Here is a 15,590-nt window from a genome sequence, read left to right as displayed (position 1 = left end):
GGGGTGGGGGGTCTGGTTGTGCTATATTAAGTCGGGGCTTCTTTGTTGCTTTTTTCCATTGAATGTGATGCGCAATATTTTTCGGAATATTTCAAACGCTGTGACGGCTTGAGGATGGTCTTGCTCTCTCCCGGCTGATCTTCTTATGACATATGGACTGTTTCAGCTGGGTTTTTTTTTTTTTTTTTTTCCATCGTAATTATTATTCATTATTTTTGCACATACATTTGCACGTCCTTGGGCTCCCCGTCCCGTTTGCATGAGGACACGCGGCGCAGATGAGCGATACGCGTCTGGTAAGCAAGGGAAGGTCGCGGAGGGGAGCCGTGTCGCCCGTGCAAGCTGCACATTCATCCACTTTTCTTTCCTGAGCTTCGACGTTAACGATCCAGCCAAAATCTCTGTCCGAGGAAAGGAAGGCGCTATGTAGGAATCAATAAAAGTGTAAAATAACTTGTTTTTATATTGAAATTCCTCAAAATTGCCACCTTTCATAAAAGCATTTTTAGTTATTTAACGTGTTTGTTTTTCTTTGCTGCATAATTACACATATCTTGCTCATATATTCGATGTCCTCAGTATCTATCTGCAGTGCAGAAAGTTGTGAAGATTTAAAAAGGATTGCATGAGAAGGTGTGTCCAGCCCTTCCACTTGTAGCGTATATTGACGGATATTTCTCACTCTGGCTAAAATACATTGCTTCCTGGAGATACACAGACATTCTATCACTTTTCATCATGTGATATAAATTGCAATGCGAGCTGCAGCGTGCCTACACTCTTCATTCAACAATCCATCTTCATCGAAAAACAAAGTTCGACGTGGACAATCCGGCTGGCGTTGCACTCGCTCGCGGGCCCATTAGCTCCCCGCTAGCTTACAATGAGCAGCTGCAGCTCCAGATCTTCTCCCTCTTTATTTGTTTATTTATTCATCTTCATACGAGGCCCTTACAGAGTGTGACAGCTTTAAAGAGTGGGGGGGTGGGGGGGAAATAAGAAGAAGGGAGGGAAAAAAAGAGAGCCGCCTCAGAAGCCGAGTGCAGTCTAAATGAGGCATAATAGATGTGAGAGTGACATAACCATGTTGAAGGGATGTAAGCAGCCTGACAGGAACATCGCTTCTAGCAACTCCTGTGTTGCATTAGTGATGATTCTCCACCAGGGCGCTCGCATAGGCTCTTCAAAGTGTTCTCCTGAGCCCGGGCCAAAGCCGGAAAAGCCCCCCCACCACACACACAAACACACACACACACACACACACACAAACACACACACACACAAACAAGAGGCCATGTGGGTTGGAAGCCGGGCGCTCCACATGTTTCTTCACCCACCCTGAAAAGAAAAGAAAACTGGCCAAATCTGCTCTCCCTCTTTCCCTCCCTTCTTCCATCCCTCCGCCCGAGTGCTTAAAAAAATATATATAGGTCATTTTGGTTCTAAAAATGGCTGCCTCTCCCGCAGGCTTGCCAGAGCATGAAATAGACTTTACATCACGTCGGCCAAGCAACACAACCACCAACCCCCCCCCCCGCCATCCCGCCCTTGTTTCTTTTTACCCCCACGCTTGTCACTCATCCCTCACCTCTTCCCCCCTTCCATCCTCCCACCCTTCGTCGCCATAATATAACCCAGGGGTGGGCAAACCTTTGGCTGGTGGGGCCACGGTGGGTCCTTAAATTTGACCGAGGAGCTGGAGCAGCAGCAGATGGATGGAGTGTTTTGGTGAGCCACCTCATAGGAAGAAAAAAAATGTACATATCACGGGATATGTAGACAACACGTGCTGTAATGTCTATTGAAAATGAACAAAAGCAAAGTTACAACACAATCTGTGCATTTGAAGCTACACAGTGTGAAATTACTCATAAAACGCTGAAGAATTGGATGAAATACAGCAACTTTATGACTTACTTAGTTTGCCCACGCCTAATCTAACACATGCCGCCTCCCTGCCTCACGTTTTCTCTTCACTCTTCAGGTTTATGACCTGAATAAGAGATCGGCCGGTTGGCAGCTTTCGCAACACGACACCAGCAAAAAAAAAAAAAAAAGGCAAAAAGTCGCGTCGAGAGTTCCGATAATATGATTGCCGAGCACTTTACAATGCATTTCCACCTCTGCCTCTCACACTACGCTACTTCCCCCGCACCGCTGAGCAACAGCAGCGATTTCGGAGGGGAGTTTTTCTCTTTTTTTTTTTTCCTTTTTCTTTTCAAATCAACCTTTTTCCATTTGCGAAAACGCCCGCTGATACGACGGCGGCGGCGCGACACCTAAACAGACGGGAAATGGCCTCCCACCTGATGCTAATTCAGCCCCATTTCCTTCACTGGCGGCGGCGAGGTGAAGGTAAAGGTCGCACAGCGGCGTGCGAGAAATGAGCACCATTAGGAGGGTTGGGGGGGGAAGAGAAGAAGAAGAAGAAGGAAGGATAAGAGGAGGAAGAAGAAGAAATTGCAGCTTTGGGCACTTAAGCCAGCAACTGGTGGGAGTGAGCGAGCGCTCTCTCGGGGAAAAGACGTGTTTAAAATATTTGCTATTTGCTCGAGTTTTACATTTTCCCCCGATGCTCCTCCTGCTCCGCTTTCCTTTGCTTTTTTTGGTGCTGTTTCTTTATCTTTTCCACCTTCCTTCTCTCCATTTCCAATGCGTTAGGTCCCCTGTGGCTAACCAACCCACCACCACCACCACCACCACCACCACCACCACCCCTTTGCTCGAAATTGCCTCATGTTTATTTAAACTAAGATGGCGGCACAGAACCGGTTGCCCCACTCGTTGTTTTTTTTTTTTCTTTCTTTCCTTCCTCCGCCCTCCTTCCCTGGTGGGGTTTTTCCTCACAGGCCGGGGTCGACCCCCCCCTCCCCCACACCCGGAAGGAAAAGGAAGGGAAGGGAATGGAGGCGGCCTAACAGCCCCGAACCGCAATGAGACGCCATGTCGGCCGTCCGCGCAAAAAAGCAAAAGAAAAAAGCAAAAAGCGGCGGGCGTGTCAAAGAAAGGCACAATTACAGAGCAGGAGGAAGAAGGTTGAGAAATGAAGGGGGAGAGGAAATGGAGGGGGGGAGGGGGGATGGCTTCTAAATTTGGTTGCGGCTACGACTTTGTTCCAGTGCGGACTTGTTTTTTCTTCTTCAATGCTGGGAGGAAACACAAAGAAAAGCAAAGAAAAAAAAAAAAAAAAAACTGGAAGAAGATCCCATTAATGAGAATGAAGTCTGAACATTGTGTGTGTGTGTGTGTGTGTGGGGGGGGGGGGGGCTTTTCCAGCTTTGGCCCGGGCTCAGGAGGGGGGGGGGGGCACCAGGTTTTACTTGAGAACCTCTGAATTAGGGATGCAAATGATCAATTCATTTTTTAATCATTAGTTGACTGACCTTATCGATCGATTAACGATCAATTGACCCCGGCAACCTAAATTTCACAATGAAAAATGTGTAAGGAACTCATTATTTAACTCTTAAATAATGTTGAGGGTCCAATGTGACCCATTTTTACATTAGAGAACAGTAAAAACACCCTAAATATTTATCCTCTGACTTTAAGTTGACTTCTAATGGCTCACATTTCAACTTTTCTTTGAAAAAAAACCTGTTAAAAAGTAACTTGGTCTAGGTTTATTATGACAATCAAAGTATCTACAGGTGAGTTGCTCTTTCCTGCCACAACACTGTTGATATGATAATGATATTAACCACCAGTGTAAAAAAAATGCCCAATTAATTGCGACTAATTTAATTTAATCGATTAAATTCTTAATCGACACTTAATCGATAGATCAATTGTAAACATCCCTCCTCTGAATGGAAGCGAATGGCTTCACATCTCCTCGGTTAAACCGTCAAAGCGTAGAATGTCACCGATGGTGAGCGGCTCCAATCCCGGCTGAAGTGCACAAAGCGGCGGGGAAAGTCGTCTTTGGGCCGAGAGCCAAATGAGTGGGAGGACGACGACGACGATGCCAAAGAAATCTGAAAAAAAGGGGGGGGGGAACAGGAACTGGCAACCCAGCCGGCTGCGGCACTGTGGATCTTGAGAGCGACATGAAACGGCGCCATAAATACAAGTATTAAAATAAAGTCAGTGGCGGCAGAGTCAAGAAGAGTCAACACGGAGCTGAAGTGAATATATCTCTCTATATATAGACTTTCTTTTATTTCAATATTTATACCCACTAAAAGTTGCAAATTACAACTTTTGAATGAAAGGCACAGGAAAAAAATCAGACGATGCTGATATAATATTCAGAGAGAGAAAGAGAGAGAGTAAAAGAGAGAGAGAGAGAGAGCAAAAAAGAAAATAAAATACAGTACAAAATAGTGAACAGTTAGTAACACGTACGAGTCCCTCGTGTCCGGGATGACACTCAATCCTCCAGACGGGGAAACAGAAACAGAACCGACACAACTAGAGAGAACAGAGAGTGGGGGAGAGGAAGGAGGGGCTTAAAAAAAAAAAAAAAAACGCAACTAAAAAAAAACAAAAAAAAAAACATCCCATTTGCCGACCTTCTCCTTTATTGCTTTTCATGAGTGACAAGGGTCACGTCGGCGCCCCCTGGTTTTTGCAGACGGCTATAAAGCCGCCGCTGCGCCGCTCGGCCTCCCGCAGCTCTCACGACTGCGGCGCCGGCGGCTCGTATTTGCCTGTTTATTTCTCTCCCTGCGTCCCAGTCGCAACATTATGAAGACAGACGACCCACAAACAGACGGAGCCAAAGGTTTGCCTTCTCTCTTCTTCTTTTTCTAGACATTTATTCATTCGTTTTTTTGCAAGAAGGTGACGGGCGAAGGCAAAGGGGAGCCCTGTGGCTGCGCTTCAACTCGTTGCTCCATCAGGTGCGTTCACAAAGAGATGGGGGTTGAAGATTGGGGGGGCGGGGGCCAAGAAACAAGAAATCAATGCCAACCTCCGAGCGGCTTTTTAAAATATTCAACTGGGCTACGAACATTGAAAAGTGCAGGTCGGATAAGTTCCAGTAATTTGGAGAACTTCTCTCGATGCTGGTGGAGCTTTATTTCTCCATTATGAGGGAATTTGGGGATAAACAGCCGCGCTGCCCGGATTCTCTTTTTTTTTTTTTCAATATTTCATTTTTTTGGGAAAGAATTACGCACAACGATTCCGTGCGGACGTGGAGGCTCCACCAGGGGGAGCAACAGGAGGAAAAGGGGCGGGGGTTTGGGGGTCTTAATAATACATACAGCCTCTTTGGTATAGGCACATCTGCACCAGGGGAACCTGCGCCGCCGACCAATTCATGTTTCACTTTTCCCTCCTGCGCAGCCGTCCGCCTCTCTTCCTGTCAAAGTGGAACCGATGGAAGGAGAGAAAAAGAAAAAGAAAGAAAGGAGGGAGGGAAAGTGACTGTCACCCCAAGCATGAGAATCGGATGAGTTGATGGAAGTGACAGGGGTCACTGTGGCTTGCACGAAAGCAAAGGCCTAAACCTGCAGTGCGTGTGTGTGTGTGTGTGTGTGTGTGTGTGTGTGTGTGTGTGTGTGTGTGTGTGTGTGTGTGTGTGTGTGTGTGTGTGTGCGTGCGTGTGTGTGTGTATCCAGCTGCGCGACTGCAAGAGGATTCAAGCAGCGGTGTCATCGCTGCGGCCACTCTACGTGTGTGTCTGTGTCTGTGTGTTGTGGGGCTTGGAAATAATTAAAAAAATAAAATTAAAAAATGCATCTCGCTAAACTCAGGCCCGAAGTAGAGGAAAAAGATGAACAAAAAAAACACATATTGGATCAGAAAGAAACGGTGCAACGCGTCAGTTGCAGCAGATGAGGGACGTGGACGGGACGGCACGACGCTGCTGCTGCTGCTGCTGCTGCTGCTGCTGCTGCTGCTGCATGGATGCTCTGGTGTGTGGTGGCCCAGCAGGTGTCCAGGTGATGGGTGGGGGAGGGGTGCGAGAACCAGAGCCCTTTATTATCCTTCCTGCCACCGCCGTCCTCCTCCAGCCGTCGCAGGATGTGGAGGGAGAGCAGCTCGCCTCTCTGGGAGTTCACACTCTCACTCTCTCTCTCCCTCCTCCTCCTCCTCCTCCCCCCTCTTTCAGAATCTCTGTGGCGCCTCACTCTGCTCCGCGTCCGACGCAGGGGGACAAAGTCACGTCAAAGCCCGAGGAGGACAAAAAGAAAATGAAAAGCTTTCACGAAAATCTGTGTGGATTTGGGATCCTCGCACTTCCTGGTGCGGGACCTTTCCAATCTGGGAGCGAATGACATCGTGTAGAAAAGAAGGAGGAGGAGGAGGAGGAGGAGGAGGATCTCCACCAGTCCGCGCTTTGCGAGGAGAACCCACCCCATCACCACCACCACCACCGTCGTCACCATCACCCGCGCTGGCCGGCGCCACCCCGCCACCCCGTTCATTACCTGGCGGCGGGCAGCGAGGAGGAGGCGGCGGCCAGCTGCGTCAGGTACTCGCGCAGCTCGCGCGCCGCCTGGAAGCGGCCGTAGCGGCGGCGCGGCCGCGTGCACTCGTCCAGCAGGGCGACGAGCCGGCCGTCGGCGACCACGCGCGGCGGCGGGTCGTGCAGCAGGCCGCCGGTGGCGCCGCGCCACGTGGCGTAGCGCGACAGCAGGTTCTGGCACACGGCGTAGTAGTTGTGGTCGACGGTGACGCGCGAGCACAGTGAGTCCTTGGAGAAGGAGAGGCAGGCCTCCCGGTCGCACTCCTCGAAGCGGCTCTCGTACCACACGTCGTAGCTCTCCGGCTTGTCTGGGAGGGGGGGGGGAGAGAGAGAGAGAGAGTTCAGTGCAATGAAATGCATTCAAATGCTTTTTTTTTCTAGTACTAACAGTTATTGTTATGCTATTTAAAAGTAATTTAGAGTTGTGTTAATCTTCAGGATAATATCATCATCATCATCATCATCATCATCGTGGCAGAAAATGTGAGAAGACCGCAGGAAAACTAAGACATTAATAAGGTTTATTAATACAGCTTCAAGTTCGGTGGGCCAGATTAAAAAGCTTCACGGGCCGCATATGGCCCCCGGGCCGTAGCTTGCCCATGTCTGGGTTAGACGGCCAGAGACGCGGGGCCGTCGTAAAAGAACGATCGTAAAAAAAAAAAAAAGAAAAAAAGAAGGATATCGATGGACGGCGCTGGTTCGCGACACCCATCTCGGGGAAACATATAAAAGCCATTTATTGAGTCATAAGCATTTCGTTACGACGGACGATGGTGTAAATGCGGAAGTTATTTATCGGTTTTGGACTCATTAGATCCAAACAGGCAGAGGACGATCGCTTATAAAGCGAGGGTGAATGTAAAAAACCAAGATTAATAATAATTGCAGCGGCCAACTTCACAGAGTCTGAGTGCGACTTTGACGCGGTGACACGATGCCAATTGAACACGCGTAAGAATTTTATTATTCTTTTTGTATTAATATATATAATATATAATAAGAAATACAATAATTATCAGACAGAAAACACAGTGAATAAAAAAAAATAAATGAGTAAAAAAGTAAAACCGGGATGTAAATTTAAGGAAAAGGTTAAGGGAGGTTAATTACCCTGATGTCTACATGTACGTGTGATCTTTTCTATCATTATTATTATTTAATTACCTATCTACCTATTCAACCATTCCCCCCCTGTTCATAGATCTGCTGCGGTGCAGTATCTTTTCTTTTCAACTCAAGTTTGCTTCTTCTCCAACATTTTTGCTGCCATTTTGCCAGCTTATTTTGAACCATTAAAAAAAAAAAAAAAAAAAACTTTGCTTCATGAAATGAAAAAAACAAATGAACTCGAAATAAGGAGAGTGTCGCTCTGGGTGTCACAAACAGAGTGAAATAAGGCAGCAGTTGGATTCTGTTCTGTCATTATCGCGTCATTGCAGTGTTGGCCGAGTCTGGACCGAGTCTTGATTAAGTCCAGTCCGAGAGCGAGACGAGACCGAGTTATAATGCCTCAGAGTCCGAGACCGGGCCCTTAAGAAGTGGCCTGGAGACCAGGACCAAACTGGAGCACTACAAGACTAATTGCAGGGACGGAGGGATGGAGGAACAGTTGGATGGAGGGAGGGATGGAGAGATGGATATACACTCTTCTATATCATCTTATAGAGGGAGAGCTTGCTGAGAAAACAACCCGCAATGACGGGTTTGTGCATTCAAAAGCGGATCGATGACGCTGTGTGTGTGTGTGTGTGTGTGTGTGTGTGTGTGTGTGTGTAAAGGTTGGGGACGGCCCCCAGCGGACGCGCACACATAATCAGTGCATCAGTGTGGTAATGCACTCCTCCTGCACCGCCTCATCAGCACAACTCAATCAAACAGCCGCCGACGCCCCCCAGTTAACATGGGAGTGGGGGTGGGTGGGTGGGCAGGGGGGGTCCGCCGGGGGAGGGGAGGGGCACATCAACCTCAATCAGCGCGGGTGATGAAGATAGATCTGGCTGACACACACACACACACACACACACACACACACACACACACACACACACACACACACACACACACACACACACACACACACACACACACACACACACACACACACACACACACACACACACCGAGCGCAACTGAGGTGAAAGCAATTAATGTTTTTTTTTCGGGGGGCCGGCCATGCATCAACACCTCAGCACTGATTGACAGGTGGCATCAGGAGAGTCTCTCTCTCTCTCTCTCTCTCTCTCTCTCTCTCACACACACATGGTGAAAAGGTGTGTTAAGTTGTGCAAGTGAAAAGGGGAAGCTGGCACTCAAGGACAAGCTTCATCCTGGCAACAACAACAACAACAACAACAACAACAACAGCAGTTGCAGCAGCAGCAACTTGAGGGGGAAAAAAAAGCCCAAACAATCAAAACAGATTCTTGGACAAACGCTGCTGGCGGGAAAAAAAAATGAAAAAGAAATATTCTTACTGCTCCGCTCACCTGCTCGCTCTGCTTTGTTCCGCCCCGTGCTGCTGCTGCTGCTGCTGGGCTGCCGGCCCCTGCAGCAGCAGCAGCAGCAGCAGCAGCAGCAGCAGCAGCAGCCCCCCTTTATTTTTTTCCCCCGAAAAGCAAACGGAATCATTTCCAATTCAAATGAGCGTGCTCCTCTCGCCTCTTTCCTGCTAGTTTCCATCTTAAAGAGTTTCAGAGCCGGACTTGTATACATTCATCTCACAGCCTCGGCTCTCCCAGGGAGGGAAAGGAAGGGATGGGAGGGAAGGGACGGAGGGCCGCTCCTCTCGTTAGCGCCGCCTTGTTGTGTGGAGTGGCAGTTGGGAATGCTGGCGCGTTGCTTTCTGTTTGCTTTTTGGTGTTGTTGTTGTTGTTTTTACAATTCATGGCTCCGTTATATTGCATTATTGAAAGTCGGAGAGAACCGGAGAGGCCGAGCTTGTGTGTGTGTGTGTGTGTGTGTGTGTGTGTGTGTGTGTGTGTGTGCGAGTGGATGAGCGAGTGAAGTGGCTGTTACATTATACAGCGCTAGTTTCCACAAACGCCATCAACATCCCGCTCTGCTGCTGCTGCTGCTGATGATGATGAGGGAACATCTCCTTTCGCACCGCTGGACCGAGCAACGCGCAACACAGCGTCTGTCTCGACCAAAAAAAACAACACAAAAAACAAGCTCGAGCATCAACATGGATGCGGCTAACGAGAGTGCGGCTGTCGTCTGATTTGTGAATCAATCGTCCCGGCTGCTGCTGCTGCTGCTGCTGCTGGTTATTTCCCTCCCTCTCCATGCTGATGAGATCGGCGCCGGCCCGACAATCTAACTCGCTCTAATTGCGTCCTGGCGGTGGAGCCACAGGAGGCCCGCCACACCTCCTCCCCACCTCCCTCCGTCCCTGACACATGACTGCGACCTCCTAATTCTCATTACCGCCGTCATCCTTCGTCTTTCCTCGCTAACTCAAGCCGCTTGGCACGCAAGCAGGCAGGCTGGTTGGGGGGGTGGGGGGGGGGGAAGAGGAGGAAAACGAAAGAGGTAGGGACAAAGGATGAGGGAAAGTAGGAGGAAGAGGAGGAGGAAGAGAAGGGGGAAGAAGGAGAAGGAAGGGGAGGAAGAGGAAGAAAAAGGAGGAAGAAGGAGAAAGAAGGGGAGGAAGAGGAAGAGGAGAGGAGGAAGGGAAGGTGGAAGAAGAGGGGGAAGAGGAAGGAGAAGGAGGGGGAGGTGGTTAAGGAGGAAGAGGAGGGGGGCAAACATTACAGAGGCTTAGACTGCGAGTGGCCGCCGGTAAGCAGCTTGAGTCGTGCGGCTCCAAAGTGTGTCAGCCAGGCTGAAGGCCGCTCTCAACCTGGATTGCGCTCCAGGATTTTGCGAGGGGCGGAAAATTGGAGCGAGCGGCGCCGAGGCGAAGCCGGGCGCACGCAGGGTGCACTTTAAATAAATGCACACTGGGTAGAGACTCAGCGGAGCCAAACTCATTTGGACGGAGGGCCACAGCAGCCTTATGGTTGGCGCACGCAATGCATGTAATGCATGTAATTCTGCGAGTTGCCAGTGTTGCATTTGCATGCGTGTGAATCGGGTCAAGAAACCCACAAGGCTCAGTGGATCAAAGATTAAAACTTTCAAGGGACAAAGACAAACTATCATCACCACCAAGTCACACATCAGTTATTATATTGACTTTGACACAAAATACAGTCAATGAAAACCTCAATTTTCTTTCCAACTACAATTATCGTCAGTATATATTCACTGATGCATTGTGGGAGATGCAGTTTCCGACCAGAGAGTTTCTTCTACACCCGTTTGCATCCTTGCGAACCCCCCTCCCCCTCCTCCCTCCTCCACATGGCCTAGCAGACCCAGCAAGACAACAGTTTATCACTTTAATAGGATCTCCTGCAGGAGGGGACCAATCTATGAGGCTGTCTGGGTGGTCGGAGCCTCTGCGGGAAGAGGGGCGGAGGAGAGGAGGGCGGGAACCTGCCAGCCAGGCCAGGGAGCGTGATATACAACTCTCTCTCTTTCTCTGTCCTCGTTATAGGGTTTAGTCTGAGGCCCCATTTACACACAGACTGCATTTTTTGAAACCGACAATTTTCGAAAATGCTCTTGAAAAAAACGTGTTTACACGAAGCCGTCTTATAATTTTTTTCCGTTTACACGGAGATGCTGGACGAGAAGATTTTTTTCAAGTTTTCATTTCAAGAATGAAGTTGAAATTTCGGGATTATTTCGGAGAATAAAGTCAGAATTTTGTGATTAAAGTGGAAATTTTGAGAAAAGGGCGAAATTTCTGATAAAAGTCAACGTAAATAAAGTCGAAACTCCTTTTTGCGATATTTGAGAGGTTATTCTGAGCTCAGGTATTTCCATTACCAGTTTTCTTATTGCGATGTTTAGGTTTTGCGCAATTCTGGGCGTAATGGAACCACAGCTACGGAGAGAAGATGGAGGGGCGGGTGGAGGTGGAACTAGGCCAGCGGAGGCGGCTCGTTATCCAGAGGATCTCTTCTTCTTTGATGGGCCGCGTCGACGGCAGGAGTGCGTTGTCAGGAGGAGCAGCAGATGCTCGGGAGCGTGCGCGCAGGTTCCGCCCGCAGCTGTCACCACCTTCCCCGGGGGATCCGTTCCCACCAACCTCCACCACCGTCCCACCAGCTCAAGTTGTCCCGCAGTGCCGTCAGCCGACACTTTATTTATTTATTTACTTTATTTATGTGCCAGAGGACTCGTGCCGCACTTTGCGTTGTAGTCGTGCTCTGCTTTTTAAAGTGGGTCTGAGGTATGTTAGCGGAGGTACGCGCGCGCAGTTCCTAACTGTGAACTCTGGTGTTGCAATACCGGAGATCGCTCCAGAAAATTCTTCAGCAATGCCGCTCGAGGCCAAAGATTGTGCAATACTTTTTAGGGTGTATTGTTGTATTGTTAAGAGTTTATCTTTCAGCGTGTGTGCGTTGTGCATGAAAGTTTTCTGTGTAATGCCATGGGCCATGTGCAGTACTGTTAGGTAAATGTTGTTGGGATGGTGCGGCTGCTGAAGCACTGTGGCTGTCAAGGCATTTATGGGCGCAGTTGCTGAGTCCGTGAGAAATTTCCCCAAGCGGGACAATAAAGTTTATCGTATTGTTAAAAAAAAAAAAAAAAAGGAACTGAAAGGAGGAAATGTACCCGCAGGACAAATTTGAACCATATTAATAGTTGAAGCCACTTGTGAGAACTCTGATATTGGCTCTTAATTGGATGGTGAAGCAGTAGAACACAGACACACTTGCTGAATTCTATAAAAAATAAAAAATAACTTTTCTTCCCTTTCTTTTGGTTTTTGCTCACACAAGCTGCACCTGCGCGAGCAAAAAACCCGCTCTGACATGCAAGCAATGGATATGCAGTGAATTATGCACCGCCTGCCCTCACGCAGCACACACTCACTCTGCTTGATGAGCCGCTTGTCGGCCACCAGGACGTTCTCGGCGTCCACCACGATGACCTTGCCGTCGCGCGGGCCCACGGCGAAGTTGTCGAAGCTGACGTCCAGCAGGTAGAGGGCGAACTCAAAGTCGTTGTTGGTGAGCTGCTCGGCGATGTCCATCAGCTGCCGCGCCAGGTCCACGCGCTTCTCCCACGGCGCGTTGTAGTAGCTCCACAGCTCCTCGCCCACGTAGTTGACGGCCACCATGCGGCCGCACGCCCCCAGGTACTTGGCGAACGGCCAGCCTTCGTCCGACGGGAAGCTCTGGAGGGGGAAGAGACAAACGTTGTGTTTGTTAAAGATAAGAGACGATGCGTTTTTTTTTTTTTTTTTTTTTTTTAAGGCAAAAGTTGAATCAGTGGGGAGACGGGGAGAAAAAAAAAATCCCCCTACGGGATTTAAAAAAATACTGCCAGAAAATATCTTAAAACTAGCACGAAAAAAAAAAGGAAAATTTTAAAGAGGACGCGCTTGGTAGTCGACAAAACCCCCCCGATAGCAAACAAAAGTTGCCGGGTGCATCCTTGGGTGGTTTTTCCCTTTTCCTCACACTTCCAAGCACAATAGCTGAATCTCTGCCAAGAGATCACAGGAGGGGGAGCCAGCCGCGGGAACGACGGATTAAATGTAATCGGAGGAAAAGAAAGAAAGAAAGAAAGAAAGTCAGTTTGTGTTGACGCCCTGCAGTGGATCTGCAGGCAGCGCAGGGCTTGGACGGTGTTGCGGAGCTGTCGGGATATAAGGGGAGCAGTAAAACTGATTAATCAGAATCAATATGACAACCAGCAGAAAACTGTGCTATTGCTGCAGCAAAACTGGCTTAAAAAAATGCTTCAGTTTAGTGATGATAAGACAGGAAACAGCCTATTTATGTGACTGCTGTTGGCCTTGTTCCCGAAAATTCCCTAGAGGCCATGCGTGGCACTGCAGGCGGAAATGACCCCTGGCACAAGAAAACGCCACCATCTGGATTTCCAAGATGCAGCGAGTTTCAGCGTCAGACAACAAATGCAAAGATCCTTGTGGCTGCCTTTGGTTGAAGCGCCGGTTATGCATGAACGCAGGCCGGCCCTGGAGTTAAAAACCAAAAATCAGCCTCGATAAAGCCCCGGGTTTCGTGAAACGCAAGAGCTTAGTTTGTTTTGTGTGTTTTGTTTTTTTTTTGTGTTTTTAATCCGATCCGACCTTCTGATCAGCTTTGTTTGACACCGGCAGCCAAACACCGACAATCGCCCGCTAACGATCGGCAGTCGACTGATCTGACCTTTTCTAGCCATCTGTAAAGAATTGGAGGAGAAATATTTAATATTTCCTATTGCTGCTGTAGCTTCAGAAAAATAGTTACTACTGGCGTCAGAATGTGGCAGCGTCCCAGCAGAGTGAGCCCATGAGCTGTAAAACCTCATTCCCCGACGCACCGAGAGAGCGGTTCCTTAATAAACACAAGTTAGCGTGTGCAGCCACCACGGCGTTTAGCTTCGACACATCCTCAGTCTGCTCAGGTAAACTCCCTCCCACGCGCGCAAACTGAGACAATAGCGGAATGGAAACGGAGCGTCGGATGCATTTGGCAGCCGTTTCCCGGCTGCCGAGGACTCTCTGCGTTCCGCATCCCGTCTCGTCGTCTCACGCTTTCCATTAATCACCCTCCTTTAGTTTCTTTGTACCGCATCAGGCTATATTACACAGCCGGACAAGTTGATGGAAAATAACAGGGTGGGAAATTTTTTTATTTCTTTTTTTTTACAATCTGAACTTGTTTTGAGTTCTGCCCGTCTCTGGCCCTGGCTGGCCTGGCCAGGCTCGTCTGGCGGCGCAGGCAGAGCGAGGCACTCAAGAGGGCTCGTGTTTCAACATAGGAGACGCTCCGCTCCGACAGAGGTCTTCAACAAGTGCGCGGCGCGTCGGCGTTTCATGTTCCGCCGCGGCTCATTTGCTATTCGAGCAGATCGGCGCGCCGTTGCGGGGGCAACTTTAAATTTGCATGGCAGTCGAGAGCGGCGTTAAACTTTAATAAAATACAAATGGTACAATAGGAGACATCGTGACATATTAACAAGGAGGGAGCGCCGTCGCCGCCCTACCGGCGGATAAAACCAGCAGCTCCGCGAATGGATTAGGATGCAGCCGGCGCTGGAATCAATTCAAATAAATGGACCTTTTTTTTTTTTTTATCAGATCAGTGAATGTAAAGAAGACGTTTCAATCTGACGGCATTGTGCAGGTGCAACAGCCTGCGATCGAAACTCAATCTCTGACTCACCAGCCGCATTCTGAGTCACTCTCACCACCCGAGACGATGATCGAGTACAAAAGATCAGCAAATTTGTTTAAAAAAAAAAAAAAAAAAATCTACATAAAAATCCAGAGTCAAACAAATGTGAAAAGCACAGACTCGAAAAATCAGCTTGCGCGAATATAGCCTCGTCGGAAAAAGTGCTCCCGTCGACCGAAATGCCGCAGAGTGACAGACATTTCCGGTACCTTGCTGTAAAAAAAAAAATAAATAAATTACAGGGCAATGCGCAGGGCTGCGAAACAAGGCTTCCAACTTGACGACCGCAGTGCACCAAACACCACACTGGAACCCGCAAACGCTTATTATCGCCACACCGACGCCTCCACCTCGTCGAGGTTGACTCAAACCCTCGACTTGGGACGGTAGAAAAATAAGGAGGAGGAGGAAGGAAAAAAAAATTAGAAGCAGAGTCATGTAGCGCCGAGTTAATTGGCTACCAGGGGGGCAGAGCATCCTGTTAGCCTCCTCCGCCGACACGTGACAAATGGAGCTTCGTCTGCTTTGCAGCAAGTGGAGGCGATTGGAAGGCAGCGCGCCGCCAGGCCGCACCTGCCTAAACTAGAAATACAACCAAGTTTGACACCTCTATTTTTTTTTCTTCCCATCTCGAGCATCTCTTTAGATTTTTCCACCGGTTATTCTGAATTGAAGGCCAAAGCGTAGCCGGAGCAGATCGGCGGGAGGGAGGGTGGAAAAAAAAGAAACGGTGCGACAAACAGCGTCGTAAAGGACATTTCACAAACCGGCCTTGACTGGCAAACAAATGCGCGGCGTTGCGCCAGCCGCTCTACCGCTTGTTACGGAGAATTGGAGAGCGATTTTCAAAGAGTGGAGAGGCTCGCTCTTCTCCTTAGCCTTCTTCTTTGTGTGTTGGCCGGTCTGTACCTCTTAGCACATCTTGT

The 15,590-nt window shown here is 48.9% G+C and overlaps 1 protein-coding gene across 2 annotated transcripts in view; it reads right to left on the bottom strand.

Annotated features, from left to right (window-relative positions):
- Positions 1–4,123: 4,123 nt before the first annotated feature.
- dipk2ab (divergent protein kinase domain 2Ab) overlaps positions 4,124–15,590 on the bottom strand; it is a 34,866-nt gene continuing 23,399 nt past the window's right edge. The window contains exons 3-6 of one of the 2 annotated variants that reach the window (XR_012929094.1): positions 12,350–12,653; positions 6,381–6,726; positions 4,625–5,308; positions 4,124–4,580 (exon numbers count right to left, since the gene is read on the bottom strand). Coding sequence is in view for 1 of the 2 variants with exons in the window: in XM_076047516.1 (XP_075903631.1) it covers positions 5,272–5,308; positions 6,381–6,726; positions 12,350–12,653 (687 nt within the window). In the remaining variant the exon portion in view is untranslated. Of the gene's footprint in view, positions 5,309–6,380; positions 6,727–12,349; positions 12,654–15,590 lie in introns of both variants that reach the window. The other variant, XM_076047516.1, reaches the window with a different exon arrangement.

Source organism: Nelusetta ayraudi, unplaced genomic scaffold, assembly GCF_046127955.1.
Source record: "Nelusetta ayraudi isolate G7.1 ecotype Tasmania unplaced genomic scaffold, CSIRO-AGI_Nayr_v1 ptg000094l, whole genome shotgun sequence".
In the NCBI taxonomy this organism is placed as follows: Eukaryota; Metazoa; Chordata; class Actinopteri; order Tetraodontiformes; family Monacanthidae; genus Nelusetta; species Nelusetta ayraudi.
The sequence above is the reverse complement of the archived record's forward strand: the minus strand, read 5'-3'. Positions and strand labels throughout refer to the sequence as shown.